The sequence below is a fragment of the Lissotriton vulgaris genome, unplaced genomic scaffold (assembly GCF_964263255.1).
Source record: "Lissotriton vulgaris unplaced genomic scaffold, aLisVul1.2 SCAFFOLD_1670, whole genome shotgun sequence".
Lineage (NCBI taxonomy): Eukaryota > Metazoa > Chordata > Amphibia > Caudata > Salamandridae > Lissotriton > Lissotriton vulgaris.
This window is the reverse complement of record NW_028255645.1, coordinates 133199-160627: the sequence shown is the minus strand read 5'-3', so window position 1 is coordinate 160627 and position 27429 is coordinate 133199. Positions and strand designations below refer to the sequence as shown.

At 53.0% G+C, this 27429-nt stretch overlaps 1 protein-coding gene across 1 annotated transcript in view; it reads left to right on the top strand.

The window, feature by feature from the left end:
- The window catches only part of LOC147659043 (uncharacterized), a gene marked incomplete at its 5' end in the record, with an annotated part of 502472 nt that overhangs the window by 391831 nt on the left and 83212 nt on the right, over positions 1-27429 (top strand). The window contains one exon of the mRNA XM_086952017.1: positions 97-293. Coding sequence (XP_086808143.1) covers positions 97-293 — 197 coding nt within the window. The remainder of the gene's footprint in view (positions 1-96; positions 294-27429) is intronic.

Below are 27429 nucleotides of genomic sequence, written 5' to 3'. Positions count from 1 at the left end.
CTGGTGATGACCTTTACACTTTGTTGCACATGTTATTGTCTTGTGCTTTGACATCCTCTGAGTAGTCTCCCTTTTTAATTTTGTTTTAAATTCTAGTCCCTCATGGACCGGTTTAATGCTGACAAGCGCATTTTCTGCTTCATCCTATCAACACGCAGTGGTGGAGTGGGTGTCAACCTTACAGGAGCAGACACTGTGATTTTCTACGACAGTGACTGGAACCCTACAATGGATGCTCAAGCCCAGGACCGGTGCCATCGGATTGGACAAACAAGAGATGTTCATATCTACAGGTAAGCCTAGATTTTGCTTTCTCTTTCTATGATCCCTTCTCCGTCTGACCCTGTACATATGACCAGTCTCTGCCAAACCATTGAATAGACTAGCTATGTCTATATTTACAAGTAAGCCCGACTACTCTTCCTTCCTGTAATCTCACACACACACCAACAGAAACACACACCCTTTTTCCACTCAGTTCTGTAGGCCAGAGATGTCCAGAAGTGTAAACCTATTACCTTCATTTGCCACTTCCACAGGCAACAACCACGCCTATCCAGTTTGGATAAGAAAGAGAGGTGTCAGTTTCTACAGATGAGCCTGGCCTTTTTTGTTCTGCTCCTGTTACCCAATGTCTCATGTATTCCCTTGCGCTGTACACACCCAGAAGGCGGTCCTCTTGCCATTAATGTCATCAACTCCCAGATAGTTGGCTGTCACTCCTGTCTGATGTAGACTGCTCTCTTAATAAGTTAAACATGTTGGCAACAATAAAGACTCATATGAAAGACCAGCATTTTAAAGTGCTATTGTCATTCAAAACTATCTGATTAGGCATTTCTTTAGTAGCTTTCTTCGAGTTCAAACCCCTCAATCTCCCCCCCACCCCCCAAACACACACACATACCCCCCCAACAAACTTGGTGATGCCTCTGTCAGAAAATACTTCACCTTATGGCTATCTCGAGGGTAAGACGGATCCTTAAACTTTTTCTCCTAGCAACCAATAGCTCCTGCTATGTAACTCCCGTCACTTGTCTGTCCACCCTGAAAGTGCTATCATTTGGTATTTAAATGACGCTTCCTAGTGTGATTGTCAGTTCATGGAGACTAGGTCAGTTGAGATAACTGGGTTCAATCTCTGCCAACATAATTCAAAGCAGAAGTTCCAGTCTGAACCCCACTTGATCTGCATGTAATGTCTAGGGCAGGGGTCTCCAAACCGGTCCTGGAGGGCCGGATCCACGCCAAATTTTTAAAATAACTACATGTATCTCAATGGGGATATCCAAAAAATCTGGCATGGATCCGGCCCTCCAGGACCGGTTTGGAGACCCTTGGTCTAGGGCCAGAACACAATCCTTCTACATGTGACTCCTGTGTGATCATGCATCTAAAGTCCTTCCGGGGGTTTGGGAAGCTGAGTTGTGTTTGAGATATGCCCATAAGGTGACCCCTAAACATTCCCTTTACTCTCCCTCAGCTAAGTCTCCTGACAAATCTAAAAATAATAATAAAAACAAAAGGCAAATCGTGAAAGAGTCCTCTCACAAGAAGCATAAGTAATGGGGTTGGGTCCTTGTCAGACTAGAGAAGGCTGTACCGTTAAACCTGTGCACACAATAAAAAGTACCTTCCTAGTTGTCTTTACAATCCAATTATTTTACAGAGAATGTTTGCATAAATCTGAATATCCACAAGAGTAACCATGAGTAGATATATTATCATTGTGGGGAAGTGGGGTGACCAAAATGTGACTGTATATTACATCTTTTTAGACACCATGTGTGAGAAGTTGCCCTGATATATGATGCTCACTAGTTCTAGTGATCACCTTGTATCAGTCCAAACAACCCTTATGGTGATTGGTTGTAAGTAAACCTTATAGACCAGCTATCCTAGTAGCGTGGACAAAAGCAGTCTTTAGACTAAACTCCGAATGGCATGTGAAGCCAGCTGTTTTACCACATATAACCCCTTGAATACCAAGTGAAAGGACACCACACAGGCTGTTATGAAAATAAACAGATATTTATTAACTAACATACACCTCTGAACTCTTTGAGGTCAGAGGGCTAAGCACATGACAATACTAAAAAGGAAATACGAGTTCGCACAATATTTACAAGTGCGCCTTAGGGGCACGACAAACCATATGCTCAAAACAATGGAATGCGAGGAAAGAAAGTACTGTAAGAAGATCCAGAGGCTGGAGGATCGCTGGGACTACGCTACAAACTAGGTAAGTAAGGAGGAGGTGGCCCACGGGACTCACGTGCAGAGTGGAAACTCTCACACGGGATGCGTACCAACGTTTATGGATACTACAGTTTAGAAAGTTACGGATTCCGGACGAACCCGGCTGGATGGAGGGAAAACAGTGGACCTGGACACTAGGAGAGTGTACACAGACTTCAGCACCTAGAAGCTTTAGTTACCTAACCCACAGGCGGCGGGTGCATAGGGCTGAAGTTGCGTCTGGTTTGCTGCGTTGATCCCGGTGATGCCTGAAACAAGGAGTTGCTGGCAGGCAGCCAGATGGAGGAGTCCGGTGATTCCAAGGATGGAACTTGGAAGAAGAAGTCCTGAAAGGGAAGGGGACAGAGTCTCGGTCACTAGCCAGTGACGGTGCTGGAACCAGGAGGGAACCAGATGCTGTTGCCGCATTCAGGTGGAAGAAGGGTCGCTTCTCTCTGTAGCTGCGCGGACCAGGAGCTGTTTTTCACGACCAGGCTGGAGGCACGAGCTGTCCCATGTAGTCCGCTGCTGTCGGCGGTGTTGGATTGTCGATCTGGTCAACAGGCCTTGGCTAATGCAAGCCACACGGTGGAACAAAGATGGCGTCTGGTGCGGACCAGGAGGGTCCGGGGTGCTCCTCTTTTACAAGGAAGCAAGGGCCAGTCTGGGGGACCAGACCAGCAGTGGTGAAATCTTCGGATCGTCGTCTCGGAGGTCACAGGCCAGCCGGCAAGTGACCAGACAACAGGAGATGCAGCAACCAGGCAAATGGGCCCCACGCAGATCTCGTGGATGCTGGGGGGCTGGTCTTTGGTGCAGGAGCTGCGTCTGTGTGGTGCTTCTCAAACCCCAGTGCACTCACTCGAGGATCCCTCGGCGGTCGTGCTGGGAGCGCTGTGCAGGTTTCTCAAGATGGCCGTCTCCACGTTGCTTGTTGCACCCTCGGGTCCCAGCTTTGCTGTGGATGTGGGTAGAGATCAGAGGAGTCTGGAGGTCCAGGTCTTGTGGATCTGAGTCGTCAGATTCCGGGATGGATGGACTTGCAGCAAACCGCACAGGAGCTTGATGGTGCCTGCGAAGCAGGATGGTCACTCCCTGACCATAGGGGAGATTCTTCAGTCTTCTGATGGTGCTGGAGGGAGAAGGTCAAGAGTTCTTCGTAGAAGTTGTCAAGAGTAATCTAAACTGGAATGGGACCAGCTCCTACCTTTATTCTGCTAAAGGGGGCTGCACTACGTCTAGGTCCCTCCTCTGGGTGGGACCAGGAAGGGGGGTGGTTACACCCCCTTTCCTTTGTCCGGTCTTGCGCCAGCTCTGGGGCTGGAGTGCCCCAGGAACTGGTTTAGACCGGCATATGCACAGGGACACCTTGTGTGCCCCAAGCATGTCTCATTCCTTTCAGCCCTGGCCTACCTAATACGCAAAATCCTGTCTGGGGTGGTGCTAGCACCTCCCAAGGCAGGAAACCCTTTGTCCGAGCCTCCCTCGCTGGAAGGACTGTGAGAAGTTGGCCTGATATATAATGTTCACTATTCTAGTGAGCACTTTGTATCAGTCCAAACAACCCTTATGGTGATTGGTTGTAAGTCAACCTTATAGACCAGCTATCCTAGTAGCGTGGATACGAGCAGTCTTCGGGCTAAACTCTAGAGGGCGTGTTAAGCCAGCTGTTATACAATCACATATACCCCTTGAACACCAAGTGAAAGGACACCACACAAGTTGTTATGAAAATAAAAGGATATTTATTTATAACAAGTCTACCCTGATCTCTTTATGAGTCAGGGAGCTAAGCACACAACACAACTCTTATAAAAATACTTCAGATTGCACAATTTACACAAATGCCCGAGGGGCACGAAAAACCATATACTCTAAAAGTGGAATGCGAAATTACTAGCAGGTAAGTACTGGACTAATAGGCTTTGGAATCGCTAGGACTACGTTACTGAACCTTCAGATTACTAGTAGGAGGCCTAGGGGACTCGGGTGCAGAGTGTGCACTCTCACGCGGGATGAGGGACAAAGTCTATGGGAGCTAGTAAAAGCAAAGTTTAGTGTTCTCGGGGGAACCCGATAAGGTAGATCGAAAACGACAGTGGATCCTGACCCTTGGATAGTGAGGCTATGCTAGGGCACCGAAATGCCGAAGTTACCTAGCCCAGGGGCTGCAGCTGCATAGGTCTGAAAAGACGTCGGGAATCCTCGTTGACGAACCAGGAGCCTGAAGAAAGAAGTTGCTGGCAGGCGACCAGTGAAGATAGTTCGAGTTGATCCAAGCCTGGATCGAAGATGGATGACACCTGAAAGCAGAGGGGACCAAGTTCGTGACTACTAGCCAGTAGTCAGGTGGCACCAGGAGGGCACCGGATGGTAGTCACCTCGACTAGGTGAGTGGGCGACGCTGGGCTCTGCAGTCTCACGGACCAGGAGGCGTTGTCGGCGACCAGGATGGAGGTGCGAGCTGTCCCAAGATGGATGATGCTGTCGACGTCGCTGGACCCAGGATTGGGGCAACAAGTCTTGGCAAATTCAAGCCCACGCGGTGGACCTAAAATGGCATCTGGAGTGGACCAGGAGGGTCCGGGGTGCTCCTCTTTTGGAAGGGAGCAAGGGCCAGTCTGGAGCAACCAGACCAGCAGCAGTGATGTCGTCGGGCGTCGTTAAGAAGGCCACAAGCCAGCGGGCTAGTGGCCAAACAACGCGGTTAGCAGCAAAAAGCAGAAGGGCCCCACGCAGATCGTGGAGATGCTGGGAGGCTGGACTTCAGTGCTGGAGCTGCTCAGGGTCGGGGCTTCTCGGACCCCAAAGCACTCACCAGAGGATCCCTCGGCGGTCGTGCTGGATAGAAGTCGTGCAGTTCTGATGATGGCCGGTCCCTCGAGGTCTCGTTACACCTGCGGTTCTCAGCTTAGCTGTAGAGGTAGGTAGAGGTGCCAGGGAAGCCGGGTCTCGTCGTGCTGGTCGGTCGGATTCCTGAGGAAGGACGTGCAGCAAACCGCAGAGTTCTTAGATGGTGCCTGCGGATGCAGGGTGACTACTCCTTAGCCACAAGGGAGAAATCTTGAGAAGAAGTCGAGAGTTCCTTTCGTAGAAAGTAGTTTCTTGATTCAAAGATGATCTAATTTGGAAGGGTCCCCGCTCCTGCCTTTATCCTAAAGAAAGGGGTGGGTACGCAACTAGGTCCTGCCCTAGGGGTGGGACCAGGAAGGGGGGTGGTTACACCTCTCTCCCATGCCGGACTTTCCCCAGGCCAGGGGCTGGTGTGCCCCTGGAACTGGTTCTAGCCGGCAGATGCGTAGTGAGCACCGGGGTGCCACTCAGCAGTCACCTTCCTGTAAAGCCCTGCCTACCCAGGATACACAAAACCCTGTCTGGGATGGTGCTAGCACCGCCCCTGACAGGAAACCCTTTGCCCAAGCTCTCCTCGCTGGAAGGACTCCCAGCAGCAGGAGGTCAGACTCGTGTCTGTGGTGGCAGCATCCATTTTGTGGAGCTAAGGCTTTGTTTAACTTTAACCGGGGTTCACAGTTACCTACATGTCGTGTCCCTCTAGAAGGGTGGAATGCTAACCCCGTCGCCAGAATTGGCGAGGGGTTAGTATTCCAATTCGTATGACACCTTACTCGACATGTTTTGATAAAGCGATACCAAAGATAGCATTTAACCGCGAGGATTATAATGCACTTAAGAGTATATGGTATGCGTTATCATGGAACAGCTATTAGGACTTGGTTCCGCAAGCTGCAAACGGGCTCAGCTCATGCCAGAGCACCATTTCACACGATTCCAAGCACTCTGCCTTCAGGATTGTCCAGGCCTGCCACAGGAGTGACTGATAGGAATCTGTGTGTCCACTTTTAGGGTTAGATATAGGTATACTATATCTAAAGCAAAGGGTGATTACACCACCTTGCCCCAGCTGTCGTGCAGCCAGTTGTGTCAGATTTAGATGGCCATCCAGGGGTGGCATAATACATGCTTCAGCCCCTGGTAGGCCCTGGGTACACCTATGCCCTGAGTTACAGGGTCTGATAAGGTGGCCCAGTACCAATTGGAAATGTACCTAAGGTACATGGAATCCATTTTAGAGAGAGAGCAGTAGGCCTTGGGTCCTGATTGGCAGGGTCCCAGGTCAACTAAGTCGGAAAACCAGCAAAACACCAGGCAAAAAGTTGGGGGTAACCATAGTCCGGTATCCACCCTCCTACACAGCCCACATGCCTCGAACCGAATATGCTACTTACCAGTATGCATCTGTTCTTGGCATGTAGGGCTGCTGACATTCATATCGCCCGCCCTCCTCCCCTGCGCCTGTAGCAGCTGCAGAATTCACACATACTTCTAGCATGGTCATCATTCACTTAGTTTCACTCCATCTTGGTCACAATGGCTAAAAACAATCGGAGGATGGAGTCGATGCCCATGCGCACTGTAGTCCAGGGGAGGAGCCACCTATCTCGTGATACTTCGAAGACTCTTCCAGGACAAAAATGTGCAATCATCCGGACCCAACACTAGGCGGCGATCTATGCACAGATATGAATATCAGCAGCCCTACATGCCAAGAACAGATGCATACTGGTAAGTAGCATATTTGTTCTATTTGCTAATCATCATCTTCAATGTGCCCCACATCAGCTTGCAACCTGTTTTGGAGAGTATGGAACGGCTCTGGCAGATTACATGATTTTTGGTAAATTAATGATATAGCTTTGTTTAAGATCGGTTCAGAAAGCACCTTTCTTCTAAAGGTGACGATTCCGGTAAGGTTCCTTAGTCCGGGAGTGCTGTTGTAAGGGCATGATGGACCTGCAGATAACGAAAAACCTCCCTTTGAGGTAATTCATACTTCTCCCGTAATAACTCAAATGTGAGGATTTTGCCTTTTTTTTTACTAGATGGACTAAAGTGGAGATTCCAATTGTGTCCCTTTTATCAAATCCTGGTTGATGACACAAAAGTCCTAGTTTTTGAGTAGACCACAATGGCGTGGCCTGGGGCAGCACTTTAGTCCGACCAAGACGTCTAGTCGCCAGTTGCCAGATTTCCACTGTGTGAGCCGTTGAGCCCTAACTGAAAGAAACAGGTTAGTATTAGATTCCTTAATTTAGAATATCCCCAGGTGTCAGACTGGATTTGGAAACTTTTGCATAGCAGTACCCCTGCGCGTCGGTAGGTGTCGTCTACGGCTCTGCGTCCGTCGTTGGCGCCGGGATGACGTCGCCGGAGTACTTAGCCGCCGCCTGTGAGAAGTTGGCCCGATATGCAGCGTTCGCTATTCTAGCGACCGCTATGTATCGTTCCAACGACCCTTATGGTGATTGGTTGTAAGTCAACCTTAGACCAGCTATCCTAGTAGCGTGGATACGAGCAGTCTTCGGGCTAAACTCTAGAGGGCGTGTTAAGCCAGCTGTTATACCATCACATACCCCTTGAACCCCAAGTGAAAGGACACCACACAAGTGTTATGAAAATAAACAGAATATTTATTAAGAATCACAACAGCCCTGGACTCTTTATGAGGACAGGGTACTAAGCACAAACCAAAACTCTTAGGAGAATACTTCAAGTGCACAATTTAAACAAGTGTCCGGGGACACGGGAAGTTTAGTGGTCTCGGGCGGACCCGATAAGGCAAGTCGGAAGCGAGGGACTCGGGACCCTAGAGTAAGGAGGCTATGCAGGCACCGAAATGCCGAAGTTACCTAGCCACGAGGGCTGCGGCTGCGCAAGTCTTACAGGCGTCGGGGTCTTCGCTGACGAGCCAGGAGCCGGAAGAAAAGGAGTTGCTGGCCGGCGACCAGTGCTGAATAGTTCGTAGAGATCCAAGCCTGGATCAGAGATCGTTGATACCTGAAAGCAGAGGGGACCAAGTTCGTACTACTAACCAGTAGTCAGAGGGTACCAGGAAGGCACCGGTTGGCCGTCACCTCGACTAGGTGAGTGGGCGACGCTGGGCTCTGCAGTCTTGTAGGAGAGTAGGGTCTGCAATCCTATGATCACCCAGATTTTTTGCTTTTGTTTCACTGGTTTACGACTTCTCTGGCTGTGGGCCTGCCAATCAGACCCACAGCCTAGCTGTTCTCTTTCTAAATTACCTCATGTACCCTAGGTGCATCTACCAATTGGTACTGGGCCACCTTATCAGACCCTGTAACTCAGGGCATAGGTGTACCCAGGGCTGCCAGGGGCTGCAGCATGTATTATGCCACCCCTGGCTGGCCTCCTAAATTTGACACAACTGGCTGCATGACAGCTGGGGCAAAGTCGTGTAATCACCCTTTGCTGTAGGTGTAGTATACCTATACCTAACCCTAAAATGGACACACAGATTCCTATCAGTCACTCCTATGGCAGGCCTTGACAATCCTGAAGGCAGAGTGCTTGGAATCATGTGAGATGGTGCTCTGGCATGAGCTGAGCCTGTCTGCAGCTTGCGGAACCAAGTCCTAATAGCTGTTCCATGATATCGCATACCATATACTCTTAAGTGCATTATAATCCTCGCGGTTAAATGCTAACTTTGGTATTGCTTTATCAAAACATGTCGAGTAAGGTGTCATACGAATTGGAATACTAACCCCTCGCCAATTCTGGCGACGGGGTTAGCATTCCACCCTTCTAGAGGGACACGACATGTATGTAACTGTGAACCCCGGTTAAAGTTAACTGAAGCCTCAGCTCCACAAAATGGATGCTGCCACCACAGACACGAGTCTGACCTCCTGCTGCTGGGAGTCCTTCCAGCGAGGGAGGCCTGGACAAAGGGTTTCCTGTCCGGGGCGGTGCTAGCACCGTCCCAGACATGGTTTTGTGTATCCTGGGTAGGCAGGGCTTTTCAGGAAGGTGACTGCTGAGTGGCACCCCGGTGCTCACTACGCATAGGCCAGTCAGAACCAGTTCCAGGGGCACACCAGCCCCTGGCCTGGGGAAGTCCGGCAGGGGAGAGGGGTGTAACCACCCCCCTCCTGGTCCCACCCATAGGCAGGACCTAGTCACCGGGTCAGCCCCCTTTTTTAGTATAAAGATAGGAGCGGGCCCCCTGTTCAAATTAGATCATCTTTGGAATCAAGATACCACTTTCTTCGAAAGGACTTCACGATTTCTTCTTCAAGATTCTCCCTTGTGGCTAAGGAGTAGTCACCCTGCATCAAGCGGGCACCATCCTAAAGAACACTGCGGTCTGCTGCAAGTCCTTCATCACGAATCCAACGACCCAGCTCGACGAGACCCGGCTTCCCTGGCACCTCTGACCTCTACTCACCTCTACAGCAAAGCTGAGAACCGTGAGTGCGACGAGACCTCGAGGGACCGACGATCGCCAAGACTGCACGACATCTTTACTGCAAGCCGACCGTGTCCTCCACTGGTGAGTGCTTTGGGGTCCGAGAAGCCCCGACCCTGCGCAGCTCCAGCACCCAAGGTCAGCCTCCCTGCATCTTCACGATCTGCGTGGGGCCCTTCTGCTGTTTGCTGTGCACCGCGTTGTTTGGCTACTAGCCGGCTGGCTTGTGGCCTTCCGAACGACGCCCGACGACATCTCTGCTGCTGGTCTGGTTGCTCCAGGCTGGCCCTTGCTTCCTTCTTCGAGAGAGGCACCCCGGACCCTCCTGGTCCACTCCAGACGCCATTTTAGGTCCACCGCGTGGGCTTGAATTTGCCAAGGCTTTGTTGCCCAATCCTGGGTCCAGCGACGCCGACAGCTTCTATCTTCGTGGGACAGCTCGATCCTCCATCCTGGTCGCCGACAACGCCTCCTGGTCCGTGAGATCTTCGAGCTACAGCGTCACCCACTCACCTTGTCGAGGTGGCTACCATCCGGTGCCCTCCTGGTGCCCACTGACTACTGGCTAGTAGTCTCGAACTTGGTCCCCTCTGCTTTCAGGTGTCATCCATCTTCGAGATCCAGGCTTGGATCCAACTGAACTTTCTTCACTGGTCACCGGCCAGCATCTTTTCTTCCGGCTCCTGGTCCGTCTACGAGGATTCCCGACGTCTTTTCAGACCTATGCAGCTGCAGCCCCTGGGCTAGGTAACTTCGGCATTTCGGTGCCCCAGCATAGCCTCACTATCCAAGGGTCAGAATCTATCTTCGTTTTCTCCCTACCAGGTCGGGTTCGCCCGAGAACTCTAACTTTCTATTTCCTAGCTACCATAGACTTTTGTCCGCATCTCGCGTGAGAGTGCACACACTGCACCCGAGTCCCCTAGGCCTCCTAGTCGTAATCTAACGATTCCCTAGTCAAGTCCTAGCGATTCCAAAAGCTATTAGTACTGTACTTACCTGCTAGGAATTTCGCATTCCACTTTCAGAGTATATGGTTTTCCGTGCCCCTCGGGCATTTGTATATACTGTGCTAACTTAAGTATTTTTGTAAGAGTTTTGGTTTGTGCTTAGTACCCTGTCCTCATAAAGAGTACAGGGCTGTTGTGATCTTTAATAAATAACTGTTTATTTTCATAACACTTGTGTGGTGTCCTTTCACTGGGTATTCAAGGGGTATATGTGTGGTAAACAGCTGGCTTAACACGCCCTCTCGAGTCTTTAGCCTTAGACTGCTCGTATCCATGCTACTAGGATAGCTGGTCTATAAGGTTGACTTACAACCAATCATCAATAAGGGTTGCTGGACTGATACATAGTGTTCACTAGAATAGTGAGCACTGCATATCAGGCCACCTTCTCACAAGTCTCACGGACCAGGAGGCGTTGTCGGCGACCAGGATGGAGGTGCGAGCTGTCCCACGGAGGTTGATGCTGTCGGCGTCGCTGGGCCCAGGATTGGGTCAACAAGCCTTGGCAGATTTCAGGGCCACGGGGTGGACCTAAAATGGCGTCTTGAGTGGACCAGGAGGGTCCGGGGGGCTTCTCTCAAAGATGGAAGCAAGAGCCAGTCTGGAGCAACCAGACCAGCAGCGTTGGTTGTCGGATGTCGTCAGGGAAGGGCACAAGCCAGCGGCTAGTGACCAGACAACGTGCTGAGCAGCGAGCAGAAGGGCCCCACGCAGATCGTGGAGATGCTGGGAGACTGCACTTCGGTGCTGGAGCTACGCAGGGTCGGGGCTTCTCGGACCCCAGAGCACTCACCAGAGAATTGCTCCGATGGTCGTGCTGATTAAGAAAGCGTGCAGGGAGGAGGAGCTACGCGGGCATCCAAGATGGTCGCGTGAGCAGAGAGCTCCCGAGACCCGCGCCGTCCTCCTTTATCTATCCTTCACCTATCCTGGTCATTTCGACGGGCTTTTGCAGCGCTATCTTTGCTGATGCTACTGATCCTTTTCCGGTCGAAATCGGACCTTGGGGACCACTTTTCTGCAACTTGCAACTTTCTGGCCTGCCCACGGGCGCGACCGGGGACTCGGCTGCCCACTGTGGCCGACCTGTAATTGAACAACAACGGCTGCCTGGCATCTGGCCCGCCGGAGGTGTATTGCTTTCACTTTCGGTTTCCTTCCCTTTGTTCTTGTCTCCTCCTATTCTGCCTTGCCTGCTGCCCTCTCAGTCTGCACGCTCCTCCGCTGGACTGGTAAAAAGGCCGCGACACCTCTGTCTCAGTGGCGCATCGGAGTTTCGAGACTTTTCTACCTGCCAGCCACTTCCTTTGCTAACCGGCAGTCTCTGGTTGCGGGATGGCGACGAAAGCGGAGGCCGAAAGGCGTCGGAAGGCTGCGTCCCGGGGGGGAACGATCCAGACGAACATGATTGAACGCTACACCCAGCCGAGAGGCTCCCCCGGGGCCGTATGCTTGGGTGCTGAAGGACTTCAAACGGACACATCGTCTATGTCGGAAGTGTCGCTCCAAGACCTTATGGCTGCCATTACTGGACTCAAGGCTGACATGGGCCAACAGTTCGAAGCCGTAGTGACCAAAATAGATACGGTGGCGGTGGACGTGACTCTGATTCGGGCCGACCTGGCCAAAACGAATGAGCGGGTGAAGGCACTGGATCTTAAAACGTCGAGCCTGGTGAACGATATGGCTGAGGCGCAATCCGAAATTGGCAATCTGCGTGCATCGCACGACCTACTGCTCAGGCGGATGGAGGACTACGACAACAGGGCCAGGCGAAACAACATACGCCTTGTCGGAGTGCCGGAAGGCGATGGTGCGGTAGCGACTGACCTTTTGGTCGAGGAACTGATAGTCGCCCAACTGGCTCCGGCAGGACTCAGTAAGTTCTTTGCCGTAGAGCGTGCCTATCGTTTTCCCGGAGGCCAAGTGAAGCCGGGGAACTCGCCGAGACCTATCATTGCCAGGCTCTTTCACTACCGGGACAGAGATGCTATCCTCCAGGCCGCCCGTAAACATGGTCCCCTAAAGTATGACAATGCCTCTGTCTCAATATATCCTGACTTCCCTCCTCAAGTGCAGCGGCAAAGATCAGGTTTCCTCGGAGTGAAGCGTCGCCTAAGGGACCGGGGTCTGAAATATGCCATGCTGTTTCCAGCTCGGCTCCAGATCGAATATCGGGAACGTGCCTATTTCTTTGATCAACCTGAACGTGCAGCCGACTGGTTGGACTCGTTGCCGGCAGAGGACTTTGGGAGCGGAGGCCCTGGTGGTGCGGAAGGTGGTGCAGCGGCCCAGGAGTAACAGATGCCCTGGAGGTTTCGATTGAGACTGTGCAACGTATTGTACATATTGACTTATGCTCGAATGACTCTGCCCGTGGCGGTGCGGTAACGGGTGATTTCTCCCTTCCTCCTCAGGGGGTTCTTTGTGTAGAAGTATGGGGCGACAGGCACACTGCAGTTGGGGGTGGCTTTTTAGTCAGCAGGGGTGCAGGGAGGGGGGTGTTGTAACGGGTTTGGGTTCTGGGGTTGGTGTTTGGGGACTGGGTTGTGTTTTGTTTACTTTGTTCTGTTTTCTGTTTCATGGTATTTCATGTCTTGCAATTACTGTACATAGTGGGTGCTGCTGGGGGGTGGGTGTGGAATGTTTTTGTCGTAATGGGGGGGGTGAAATGCGGATTCTTTCTTGGAACGTAAATGGTCTGGGCGACAGGATTAAGCGGGGCATTGTACTGCAATTCTTGAGGCGCCACGCCCCTGATGTTGTGTTCCTTCAGGAGACCCACTTGATTGGCAATGCCTGCAAGGCCTTAGACCGCCGGGGTTATCGACTGGTAGCGCATGCGGGTTTCACCTCGGGTTCCCGGGGTGTGGGTATTATGGTGAAGTCTTCCCTTGCTCTTGCTATTGATGATGTTGTCCTTGACGGGCATGGGCGGTATGTGTAGGAGAGTAGGGTCTGCAATCCTATGATCACCCAGATTTTTTGCTTTTGTTTCACTGGTTTACGGCTTTCTCTGGCTGTGGGCCTGCTAATCAGACCCACAGCCTGGCTGTTCTCTTTCTAAATTACGATATGTACCCTAGGTGCATTTACCAATTGGTACTGGGCCACCTTATCAGACCCCGTAACGCAGGGCATAGGTGTACCCAGGGCCGCCAGGAGCTGCAGCATGTATTATGCCACCCCTGGCTGGCCTCTCAAATTTGACACAACTGGCTGCACGACAGCTGGGGCGAAGACGTGTAACCACCCTTCGCTTTAGGTATAGTAGCCCTATATCTAACCATACACTGGACACCCGAGTCCCTATCAGTCACTCCTATGGCAGGCCTTATCAATCCTGAAGGCAGAGTGCGTGGGCTCGTGTGAGTTAGGTTCAGGCCCGAGCCGAGCCCGGCTGCAGCTTGCGGGATCAAGGCCCAATAGCTGTTCCATGATAACGCGTACCATATCGGTAACTCCGGTATCGCGTTATCAAGGCATGTCGAGTAAGGTGTCATACGAATCGGGATGCTGCCCTCTCACCAACCCTGGCGACGAGGTTAGCATTCCGCCCTTCTAGAGGGACACGACATGTACGTAACTGTGAACCCCGGTTAAAGTTAACTAAAGCCTCAGCTCCACAAGATGGATGCTGCCACCACAGACACAAGTCTGACCTCCTGCTGCTGGGAGTCCTTCCAGCGAGGAGCACTTGGACAAAGGGTTTCCTGTCGAGGGCGCTGTTCGCACCGTCCCAGACAGGGTTTGTGTATTCTGGGTAGGTAGGGCTTTGGCGAGAAGGTGACTGCGGAGTGGCACCCCGGTGCTCACTACGCATCTGCCGGTTAGAACCAGTTCCAGGGGCGACAGCCCTGGCCTGGGGAAAGCCCGGCAGGGGAGAGGGGCGTAACTACCCCCCTTCCTGGTCCCACCCTTAGGGCAGGACCTAGTCATGTACCCACCCCTTTCTTTAGAATAAAGGCCGGAGCGGGGACCCTTCCAAATTAGATCATCTTTGAATCAAGAATACTTTCTACGAAAGGACTTCAAGACTCTTCTCAAGATTTCTCCCTTGTGACTAAGGAGTAGTCACCCTGCATCAGCGGGCACCAACTAAGAACTCTGCGGTTTGCTGCAAGTCCTTCCTCAAGGATCCGACGGCCCAGCTCGACGAGAACCGGCTTCCCTGGCACCTCTGACCTCTACCCACGTCATCAGCTCAGCTGTGATCGGTGGGTGCGACGAGACCTCGAGGGACCGGCCATCATCAGAACCTGCACGCTCTTAAACCAGCACGACCATCGAAGCAATTCCCTGGTGAGTGCTCTGGGGTCCGAGAAGCCCCGACCCTGAGCCGCTCCAGCACCGAAGTGCAGTCTCCCAGCATCTCCACGATCTGCGTGGGGCCCTTCTGCTCGCTGCTCAGCGCGTTGTCTGGTCACTAGCCGCTGGCTTGTGCCCTTCTGTGACGACATCCGAGAATCATCACTGCTGGTCTGGTTGCTCCAGACTGGCCCTTGCTTCCATCCTTGCGAGAAGCACCCCGGACCCTCCTGGTCCACTCAAGACGCCATCTTAGGCCCATCCCGTGGCCCCGAGATTTGCCAAGGCTTGTTGCCCCATCCTGGGCCCAGCGACGCCGACAGCATCATCCTTCGTGGGACAGCTCGCACCTCCACCGTGGTCGCCGACAACGCCTCCTGGTCCGTGAGGCTGCAGAGCCTAGCGTCGCCCACTCACCTGGTCGAGGTGACGGCCAACCGGTGCCTTCCTGGTACCCTCTGACTACTGGCTAGTAGTACGAACTTGGTCCCCTCTGCTTTCAGGTTTCATCAATCTCCGATCCAGGCTTGGATCTCTACGAACTATTCAGCACTGGTCGCCGGCCAGCAACTCCTTTCTTCCGGCTCCTGGCTCGTCAGCGAAGACCCCGACGCCTGTAAGACTTGTGCAGCCGCAGCCCGCGTGGCTAGGTAACTCGGCATTTCGGTGCCTGCATAGCCTCCTTACTCTAGGGTCCCGAGTCCCTCGCTTCCGACTTGCCTTATCGGGTCCGCCCGAGACCTTAAACTTTCCGTGTCCTCGGACACTTGTTTTAATTGTGCACTTGAAGTATTTTCCTAAGAGATTTGGTTTGTGCTTAGTACCCTGTCCTCATAAAGAGTACAGGGCTGTTGTGATTCTTAATAAATATCCTGTTTATTTTCATAACACTTGTGTGGTGTCCTTTCACTTGGTGTTCGAGGGGTACATGTGTGGTAAACAGCTGGCTTAACGCGCCCTCTCGAGTCTTTAGCCTTAGACTGCTCGTATCCACGCTACTAGGATAGCTGGTCTATAAGGTTGACTTACAACCAAACACCATAAGGGTCGCTGGAACGATACATAGCGGTCGCTAGAATAGCGAACGTTGCATATCGGGCCAACTTCTCACAGTATGCTGCTGTCTCTGGGAGATGGGAGGGTAAACAGGTAGTGTTTGTTGTTGTCTATATCCCCCCGGGACTGCAGGCTACCACTTATGCTGATTTAGGCAGGACTCTCCTTGGGCTGCCAGATGGCTTGTTGGTCCTGGGCAGGGACTTTAATTCTGTCATGTCCGGCGACTGCGACCGACTACCCCCCAGAGTATTGCCACAGTCCCAGATGTGGCTCAGTGAAATGGCTGACACTTTTGGTCTAGTGGATGTCTGGCGCTCACTGCATCCCGCTCTCCAACAATACACCTTTCACTCTGGAGCGCACGGCAGCCTCTCCCGTATCGATTATTTTCTTATGTTAGCCTCCACTTTGTCCACTGTTCGTGAGATTCGACATCTTCCCCGGGGTATCTCGGACCACTCTCCCCTGCTGATTACGATTTCTGTGGGTAGTCTGCCTGGCAATAGAGTTCCCCCGATCCCGCCCTGGCATTTTAAAAACCCCCGGCTCCGCTCCGATGTGATTAAGGCAATAGATTGCTATTTTTCTGATAATCTGGGCTCAGTCACCTCCCCCACTGTTCTCTGGGAGGCCTTCAAGACGGTTATTCGGGGCTCCGCCTTGTCACTCATTGCTGCTGAGCGTAGGGTCAAGAGGGAGGCTGTTGTGGCTCTTGAAACCGAAATCACTGCGCTTGAAAGTGAGTTGGGTGGGAATGACACGCCTGCACTGTTGCACGAATTGGAATTGAAGCAAGCGGACTATAAGGCCTGTGTCACGGACGCTGCTAAATTGATGCGGTCCAATCAACTTGGTCGACTGTATGATGTGGGTGACAAGGCTAGTAAGCTTCTAGCGTGGCTGGATAAGACTGAGCGTGCGAGTCGTGTTGTCCCCTCCATTGTTCGTGATTCTGGTGTGAATGTCTCTGATCCGGGTAAGGTTGTTGAGTGTTTTGTTGACCACTTCCGTATGGTTTATACGCCTGTTAGTGATCGCGATGAGGCCGACTCCAGGCTACTCCTGCGTGACATAGCCTTGCCTACTGTGTCTGAAGCGGATTGCCTCGCTCTGGAGGCCCCCTTTACTGTCGACGAGATTGCCCTCGCAATTCGTTCCCTTCGCTCGGGTAAGGCGATGGGCCCTAACGGACTCCCCATTGAACTTTACAAACTTTGTCCCGACAAGATGGCCGCCCACCTGCGTCACATGTTTCTCGAGGCGGTTGAGGCTGGATGCCTCCCCCTTGAGCAGCGCCTCGCTACCATAGTAGTCATTCATAAGGATGGCAAACCTCGTGACCACTGTGCCTCGTACCGCCCCATCTCCCTCCTTAATGCGGAACCCAAAATCCTCGCTAAGGTGTTGGCCAATCGGATGCTTGCTGTGATTTGTGACCTGATCCACCCGGATCAATCCGGTTTCATCCCTCACAGGAACACTGCTCTTAATTTGCGTAGGCTCCACAGTGTTCTCGCGAGAGCTTCTGTTCTCGCCGAGCCAGCAGTGATCGCCTCCCTTGACGCCACGATGGCATTTGACACCATTGAATGGCCCTACCTATGGGCAGCCCTCGCCAAATTTGGCTTTGGCCCTAACTTCATCGCATGGGTCAAGCTTCTTTATGAACAGCCGCTAGCTCAGGTCGCGGTGAATGGCAGGAGCTCGGACCCCTTCCCCTTGGGCCGCGGCACGCGTCAAGGATGTCCCCTTTCTCCGCTTTTGTTTGCTTTGGCACTCGAACCTCTTGCCGCGTGGCTCCGGTGGGAACCCTCGATCAAAGGGATCCGATGGTCCCCTGACCTCGAGGACCGTGTCTCCTTGTATGCGGATGACATCCTCCTTTATCTTCTTCCCCTCAGAAGTCACTCAATGTTCTATTCGACGTCCTCACGTCCTTCGGTAAAAATTCGGGATTGGTCATTAATTGGACCAAGTCCTGTGTCTATGCCATAGCTGGTACTCTACCGCCTCTCCCGCGCAGATTTCCCATCCTGGTAGCGACTGACGGTTTTAAATATCTAGGGGTCCATGTATCCATGATCTCTTCGGTCCGCTATGAGCGGAACTTGTATGCCCCGCTCCGCAGACTGAAGCAGGATGTTCGGCGATGGCGCGATCTGCCCTTATCTCCATTGGGCCGGGCGGCGCTTTTCAAAATGATGTCGCTTCCCCGCTTCCTCTATGCCCTGCAGAATTTCTTCGACCCCGTTCCAGCCCGCTATTTCCATGAAGTTGAGAGTTTGCAGCGGCAACTTATCTGGGATGGCCGTGCCCGCATTGCCTTATCTAAGCTCACTCTCTCCTGGTACGACGGAGGTATTGCGCTGCCGGATATTAGACGATACTACTGGGCCTCGCACCTGAGCGCCATCAACCATGCGACATACTCGCCGGAGCCCGCCCCTGCCTTTGCTTTAGATAAACTGCTGTTGCCCGGTGGTAACTTTAATAGGGCGCTATACTCTAAGGCCCCCTTCCGACTCCTTACGGGCCCGACGAAATGTGCAGTGCGGGCGTGGCGAGACGCTACGGTGGCCACAGGCTGGGGTGGTAGACTGACACGGATGACGCCACTGTACGACTCGGAACGACTGGGCAACCTGTGGAAGACGAAAGGGTTTGAGAAATGGGACATGATTGGGATAAGTACTGTGGGGGACCTTTGGACGCGTGGCGCGGTTAAGTCCTTTGAATCATTAAAGCTGGAATACCGGCTCGATGATAGGGAGCACTTCCGATATATGCAAGTGAGACATGCCTTGTCTTCTGTCTTTCCCTCCGGTACGGACGTTCCGCAGTCCTCCCCCTTGGAGGATCGAGTTCTAGATGGCCACGTCCCAGATAGTACCATCTCCCTGATTTATAAGAAGCTTATCAACAACAGAGCTGACCAGCTCGAGAAGCTCCGGGCTGCCTGGACTGCTGACGGACTCGAATTGGACGACGAGGACTGGCAGTCCGCTGTGTCCTCCCCTAAGGAGGTGGCTATCCCAGCACGATTTCGCTTTGTTCAACTGAAAATTCTCCATCGCGTGTATCTCACTGGAATGCGTCTGGTGCGAATGGGTCTGGTTACTGACGGACGCTGCAAGCGTGGGTGTGGGATGGATGGTACCTTTCTTCATGTTCTGTGGGAATGTCCAATGATTGCAGCGTACTGGTCTAGGGTGCATGACGTTATGAGTCGTGTCATGGGGGTCCCATTGCTTCCTGAGGCGCGTCGTTGTCTGTTGAATGTGTGGGAACCGACTGACTGCACTGCCGCCCAGACACTTTGGGTCACCCTAGGCAATATGATTGCGAAGAGGGATATCGCGCAGCTCTGGGGCTCCCCTAGACCGCCGGTGTTAAGTGACTGGAAAGAGAACATGGACTGGTCCATGTTCCGAGAGAAGACGGTATATGAGGCCCGGGGGCGTCCGGGGAAGTGGTCCAGAGTTTGGGCCCCCTGGAATACCTACCGTGGAGACATTTGTTCCCCTCCACTTGACTACGAAGTCCCTCTCCCCTCCTCTCCGTGATTTACGTTCCTTTCCTCTACTCACCACATTCTTTGCTCTCTTGTGCGCGCCGCCCCCCCCATGCCCTCGTTGTTTCTCCAGCATCCGTTCCCCCCCTCCCACCTCCAGCAACCCTTGCCAATATGATACCATGTGTTTGTTGTTTGTGTTCTCTTCGACAAAAACATAAAATTAAACCTTTCTTATCCTAATTGTATGATATTACGCTCTTGCCGATAATGTCGATGTGATAGATTGCTCCAGCAACGTACTGCCTCGTATTGCACTTTTCGCTCAGCCTGTTTTTGTCATAGCGGCCGGCCCTGCGGGGTTGTAGGCAGACGCTGTGTATTGTGCATTTGTAAATAAAGGTTTAAAAAAAAAAAAAAAAAAGCGTGCAGGTTTTGTTGATGGCCGGTCCCTCGAGGTCTCTTCGCACCCACAGATCACAGCTGAGCTGATGACGTGGGTAGAGGTCAGAGGTGCCAGGGAAGCCGGTTCTCGTCGAGCTGGGCTGTCGGATTCCTTGAGGAAGGCCTTTCAGCAAACCGCAGAGTTCTTAGATGGTGCCCGCTGGTGCAGGGTGACTACTCCTTAGCCACAAGGGAGAATTCTTGAGAAGAGTCTCGAAGTCCTTTCGTAGAAAGTATTCTTGATTCAAAGATGATCTAATTTGGAAGGGTCCCCGCTCCGGCCTTTATCCTAAAGAAAGGGGTGGGTACATGACTAGGTCCTGCCCTAAGGGTGGGACCAGGAAGGGGGGTAGTTACACCCCTCTCCCCTGCCGGACTGTCCCCAGGTCAGGGGCTGGCGCCCCTGGAACTGGTTCTGACCGGCAGATGCGTAGTGAGCACCGGGGTGCCACTCCGCAGTCACCTTCTCGCAAAGCCCTACCTTCCCAGAATACACAAACCCTGTCTGGGACGGTGCGAACACCGCCCTTGACAGGAAACCCTTTGTCCAAGCTCTCCTCGCTGGAAGGACTCCCAGCAGCAGGAGGTCAGACTCGTGTCTGTGGTGGCAGCATCCATTTTGTGGAGCTGAGGCTTTAGTTAACTTTAACCGGGGTTCACAGTTACATACATGTCGTGTCCCTCTAGAAGGGCGGAATGCTAACCTCGTCGCCAGAATTGGTGAGGGGGTAGCATCCCGATTCGTATGACACCTTACTCGACATGTCTGGATAACGCAATACCAAAGTTACCGATATGGCACGCGTTATCATGGAACAGCCATTGGGTCTTGGTTCCGCCAGCAGCAACCGGGCTCGGCTCGGGCCAGAACCCAATTCACACGATTCCAAGCACTCTGCCTTCAGGATTGTCAAGGCCTGCCATAGGAGTGTCTGATAGGAACTCGGGTGTCCATTGTGTGGTTAGATATAGGGCTACTATACCTAAAGCAACGAGCGGGTACGCTACGTTGCCCCAGCTGTCGTGCAGCCAGTTGTGTCAGATTTAGATGGCCATCCAGGGGTGGCATAATACATGCTTCAGCCCCTGGTAGGCCCTGGGTACACCGATGCCCTGAGTTACAGGGTCTGACAGGGTGGCCCAGTTCCAATTAGGTAATGCACCTAAGGTACATGCATCAATTTAGAGAGAGAACAGCTGGGCTGTGGGTCTGATTAGCAGGCCCGCAGCCCGAGAAAGTCGTAAACCAGTGAAACAAAAGCAAAAAGTCCGGGTGATCATAGGATTGCAGACCCTACTCTCCTACACCGCCCTCGTGCACTGACCTCAGTTCTTCTTTTTTCCGTGCCAGCAAGCGCAGATCCGGAAAAAGTGGTACCCCTTTTTCAATTTTTGACTAAACTTGTTCGATCATTTTTGATCCTTTTCGAAGTCTAACAACTCCGACTGTGCCGGTAGGGGTGCCCGTGTTTAAACCCTGCGCCGACTGATGGCGGTTACCGACCCTCATTGCCGGTGTCTTCATTGCCTGGGCCCGGGCCTCGACCACAACGACAAGGCCTGCTCTGACTGCCGGGCCCTGACGTCTAAAGCTAGGCGGGAGCGGTCCTGCAAGTGACTCAAGCTCCGGCAGTTGGCCTGCGACGCTCGAGGTCCCGGTCCTTGAGGAGGTCGAGGGACCGGTCGCGGGGTCGGAGCCACCATAGCTCCGGGAGTCGTCCTCGGTCTTCGGGCTCGAAATCCTCAGGTAAGCACAAGAAGTCGAAGAGACGTCATCGCTCTTCCGAATCCCCCCAAAGCTCTCGTGACTCGGTCGGGGGTTCTGACGACACCGCCCACGTCGGAGCCGCAGGAGTCGCGGCCTGCTTCATACCCGTCGCTCCCTGCTTCATACCCGTCGCTCCCTGGGTAGAACGCGATGCCGGAGGAGATTGAGGCCTTCCTCACGGCCATGAGGTCGCTCACTCCTCCGTCTGGCTCCGCGGTGCCTTCGGGCCCTGAGGGTGGGGCGCTTCGGCCCCGACGCCGCCGGGTGCTTCGGTCCTGACTCCGCCGGTGACTTCAAGCCCCCACAGGATCCGGGTCCTGATGCGGGTCGTCGCCGGTCGACCTTACGACCTCGCCGGCGCCGGCCCTCAGGGTGTTGCCCCCTCGATTCAGGTCCGGCGCCGCACTGGACGCTGATGGTAGATTTCTACTTCTATGACCCAACCCCATCCTTTGGTCCTGAGTCTCAGGAGATGGGTGGCGAGGGGGATCGGGAGGAGTCTGAGAACCCTCTGGCACAGGAGTTGCCAGTCTTATCAGGACTTGGCAGGTGAGCTAGGGGAGGCCAGTGGTCTGGACACCTCGCCAGACACTGGCTTTGTCTCCCCTCCTAGCGTGGCTACGGAGGAGGGGGCTGCCTATAGTGTGGTGCTGATGCGGGCGGCCAAGGCCTTAGGCTTGGAGCTCCCTGTCGCGGCCGTGCGGACTAACCCCTCACTGAGGTCCTTAAACCGCAGGCAAGCACTGCCGAGCCTCTGCTGTCGTTTAATGAGGCCTTGTCTGACGTTCTTCTGGGCACTTGGTCCAAGCCCGCTACAGGTCAGCCTGTAAATAGGAACGTGGCCAGACGCCACCGCGCGGCTCCGCGCGACCCTTGCTTCCTGTCTGTAGGAAGGTGGATACCTGACTATGGTTGCCCCCAACTTTTTGCCTGGTGTTTTGCTGGTTTTCCGACTTAGTTGGCCTGGGACCCTGCCAATCAGGACCCCAGGCCTACTGCTCTCTCTCTAAAATGGATTCCATGTACCTTAGGTACATTTCCAATTGGTACTGGGCCACCTTATCAGACCCTGTAACTCAGGGCATAGGTGTACCCAGGGCCTACCAGGGGCTGAAGCATGTATTATGCCACCCCTGGATGGCCATCTAAATCTGACACAACTGGCTGCACGACAGCTGGGGCAAGGTGGTGTAATCACCCTTTGCTTTAGATATAGTATACCTATATCTAACCCTAAAATGGACACACAGATTCCTATCAGTCACTCCTATAGCAGGCCTTGACAATCCTGAAGGCAGAGTGCTTGGAATCGTGTGAGATGGTGCTCTGGCATGAGCTGAGCCCGTTTGCAGCTTGCGGAACCAAGTCCTAATAGCTGTTTCATGATAACGCATACCATATACTCTTAAGTGCATTATAATCCTCGCGGTTAAATGCTATCTTTGGTATCGCTTTATCAAAACATGTCGAGTAAGGTGTCAAACGAATTGGAATACTAACCCCTCGCCAATTCTGGCGACGGGGTTAGCATTCCACCCTTCTAGAGGGACACGACATGTATGTAACTGTGAACCCCGGTTAAAGTTAACTCAAGCCTCAGCATCACAAAATGGATGCTGCCACCACAGACACGAGTCTGACCCCCCGCAGCTGGGAGTCCTTCCAGCGAGGGGAGCTTGGACAAATGGTTTCGTGTCAGGGGCGGTGCTAGCACCATCCCAGACAGGGTTTTGTGTATCCTGGGTAGGCAGGGCTTTACAGGAAGGTGACTGCAAGTGGCACCCCGGTGCTCACTACGCATCTGCCGGCTAGAACCAGTTCCAGGGGCACATCAGCCCCTGGCCTGGGGAAAGTCCGGCATGGGAGAGGGGTGTAACCACCCCCCTTCCTGGTCCCACCCCTAGGGCAAGACCTAGTTGCGTACCCACCCCTTTCTTTAGGATAAAGGCAGGAGCGGGGACCCTTCCAAATTAGATCATCTTTGAATCAAGAAACTACTTTCTACGAAAGGAACTCTCGACTTCTTCTTAAGATTTCTCCCTTGTGGCTAAGGAGTAGTCACCCTGCACCCGCAGGCACTATCAAGAACTCTGCGGTTTGCTGCACGTCCTTCCTCCGGAATCCGACTGACCAGCTCGACGAGACCCGGCTTCCCTGGCACCTCTGACCTCTACCTACCCCTACAGCTAAGCTGAGAACCGTAGGTGCGACAAGACCTCAAGGGACCGGCCATCATCAGAACTGCACGACTTCTTTCCAGCACGACCGCCGAGGGATCCTCTGGTGAGTGCTTTGGGGTCCGAGAAGCCCCGACCCTGAGCAGCTCCAGCACCGAAGTCCAGCCCCCCAGCATCCACGAGATCTGCGTGGGGCCCTTCTGCTTTTTGCTGCTCACCGCGTTGTCTGGCTACTAGCCCGCTGGCTTGTGGCCTTCCCGACGACGCCCGACGACATCACCACTGCTGGTCTGGTTGCTCCAGACTGGCCCTTGCTCCCTTCCAAAAGAGGAGCACCCCGGACCCTCCTGGTCCACACCAGACGCCATTTTAGGTCCACCGCGTGGGCTTGAATTTGCCAAGACTTGTTGCCCCAATCCTGGGTCCAGCGACGTCGACAGCATCAACCATCGTGGGACAGCTCTCACCTCCATCCTGGTCGCCGACAACGCCTCCTGGTCCGTGAGACTGCAGAGCCCAGCGTCGCCCACTCACCTGGTTAGGTGACTTCGCCCGGTGCCATCCTGGTGCCCACACAATCACTGGCTAGTGATTAAGAACTTGGTCCCCTCTGCTTTCAGGTGTCATCCATCTTCGATCCAGGCTTGGATCACTTCGAACAATCTTCACTGGTCGCCTGCCAACAACTCTTTCTTCAGGCTCCTGGTTCGTCAACGAGGATTCCCGACGTCTTTTCAGACCTATGCAGCCACAGCCCCTGGGCTAGGTAACTTCGGCATTTCGGGGCCCCAGCATAGCCTCACTATCCAAGGGTCCAGATCCACTGTCGTTTTCGACTTACCTTATCGGGTTCGCCCGAGAACACTAACTTTGCTTTTACTAGCTCCCATAGACTTTGTCCCGCATCCCGCGTGAGGGTGCACACTCTGCACCCGAGTCCCCTAGGCCTCCTACTAGTAATCTGAAGGTTCAGTAACGTAGTCCTAGCGATTCCAAAGCCTATTAGTCCAGTACTTACCTGCTAGTAATTTCGCATTCCACTTCCATAGTATATGGTTTTTCGTGCCCCTCGGGCATTTGTGTAAATGGTGCAACTTAAAGTATTTTCGTAGGAGTTTTGTTGGTTGCTTAGTACCCTGTTGTCATAAAGAGTACAGGGTTGTTGTGATCTAAATAAATAAACTGTTTATTTTCATAACACTTGTGTGGTGTCCTTTCACTTGGTGTTCAAGGGGTATATGTGATGGTATAACAGCTGGCTTAACACGCCCTCTAAAGTTTAGCCCAAAGACTGCTCGTATCCATGCTACTAGGATAGCTGGTCTATAAGGTTGACTTACAACCAATCACCATAAGGGTTGTTTGGACTGATACATAGTGATCACTAGAATAGTGAACACTGAATATCAGGCCAACTTCTCACACTGTCCACCTACCCACCCCCGAGAGCCTGGTCATCCAGGCCTCTAACTTCCAGACCACATTCCCGACGGCTCCCCCCGATCGGGAATCCAAGAGGTACGAGTGTGAGAAGTTGGCCTGATATGTAGTGCTCGCTATTCTAGTGATCACTGTGTATCATTCCAAACGACCCTTATTGATTTGTTGTAAGTCAACCTTTTAGACCAGCTATCCTAGTAGCATGGACAAGAGCACTCTTTAGGCTAAACTCTAGAGGGCGTGTTAAGCCAGCTGTTATACCATCACATATACCCCTTGAACACCAAGTGAAAGGACACCACACAAGTTATGAAAATAAAAGGATATTTATTATAACACAACATCCCTGGACTCTTTATGAGGACAGGGCGCTAAGCACAATACAAAGCTCTTAAAGAAATACTGAAAGTCGCACAATTTACACAAATGCCCGAGGGGCACGAAAAACCATATACTCTGGAAGTGGAATGCGAAATTACTGGCAGGTAAGTACTACTCTCATAGACTTTAGAAACGCTGGACCTACAATGCTGAACCCTTAGATTAGAAGCAGGAGGCCTAGGGACGTCGTGTGCAGAGTGGAAACTCTCACGCGTAATGCGGGACAAAGTCTATGGTTGCTAGAAATTACAAAGTTAGTGTTCTCGGGCGAACCCGACTAGGTAGGTCAAAAAGGAAAGTGGATCTAGTCACTTAGAGAGTTGGTCTACGCTGGAGCACCGTGGTACTCGGTTTGCCTAGCCCAGGGCTGCGGCTGCATAGGGTTCAAGTGTCGTCGGGTTTCTTCGTTGACGAACCAGGAGCCTGAAGTGGAAGTTGCTGGCAGGCGACCAGTGAAGATGTTCCGGGCCGATCCAATGACTGGATCAGCTGAAGAGGGTACCTGTAAGCAGAGGGGACCAAGTTCTGAATCACTAGCCAGTGATTAGATGGGCACCAGGATGGCACCGGATGGAGTCACCTCGGCCAGGTGAGTGGGCGACGCTGGGCTCTGCAGTCTCTCGGACCAGGAGGCGTTGTCGGCGACCAGGATGGAGGTGCGAGCTGTCCCACGAAGGTATCTGCTGTCGGCGATGCTGGACCCAGGATTGGGGCAACAACTCTTGGCAAATGCAAGCCCACGCGGTGGACTCAAAATGGCGTCTGGAGTGGACTAGGAGGGTCCGGGGTGCTCCTCTGTTGGAGGGGAGCAAGGGCCAGTCTGGAGCAACCAGACCAGCGATGGAAATGTCGTCGTTCGTCGTTAAGAGGGCTACAAGCCAGCAGGCAAGTGGCCGGACAACGCGGTGAGCAGCAAAGAGCAGAAGGGCCCCACGCAGATCTCGTGGATGCTGGGGGGCTGGACTTCGGTGCTGGAGCTGCTCAGGGTTAGGGCTTCTCAAACCCCAAAGCACTCACTCGAGGATCCCTCGGCGGTCGTGCTGGATAAGCGTAGTGCAGTTCTGAAGATGGCCGGTCCCTCGAGGTCTCGTCACACCCACGGATCTCAGCTGGGCTGATGCTGTAGGTAGAGGTCAGAGGTGCCAGGGAAGCCGGGTCTCGTCGTGCTGGTCGGTCTGATTCCGGAGGAAGGATGTGCAGCAAAGTGCAGTGTTCTTAGTGTGTGCCCGCAGATGCAGGGTGACTACTCCTTAGTCACAAGGGAGAAATCTTAAGAAGAAGTCTTGAGTTCCTTTCATAGAAAGTAGTTTCAGGATTCAAAGATGATTAATTTGGAAGGGTCCCCGCTCCCACCTTTATTCTAAAGAAAGGGGCTGGTACGGGACTAGGTCCTGCTCATGGGTGGGACCAGGAAGGGGGGTGGTTACACCCCTCTCCCATGCCGGACTTTCCCCAGCTCAGGGGCTGGTGTGCCCCTGGAACTGGTTCAAACTGGCAGATGCACAGTGAGCACCGGGGTGCCACTTGCAGTCACCTTCCTATTCAGCCCTGCCTACCTAGGATACACAAAACCCTGTCTGGGATTGTGCTAGCACCGCCCCTGACAGGAAACCCTTTGTCCGAGCTCTCCTCGCTGGAAGGACTCCCAGCAGCAGGAGGTCAGACTTGTGTCTGTGGTGGCAGAATCCATTTTGTGATGCTGAGGCTCGAGTTAACTTTAACCGGGGTTCACAGTTACATACATGTTGTGTCCCTCTAGAAGGGTGGAATGCTAACCCGGTTGCCAGAATTGGCGAGGGGTTAGT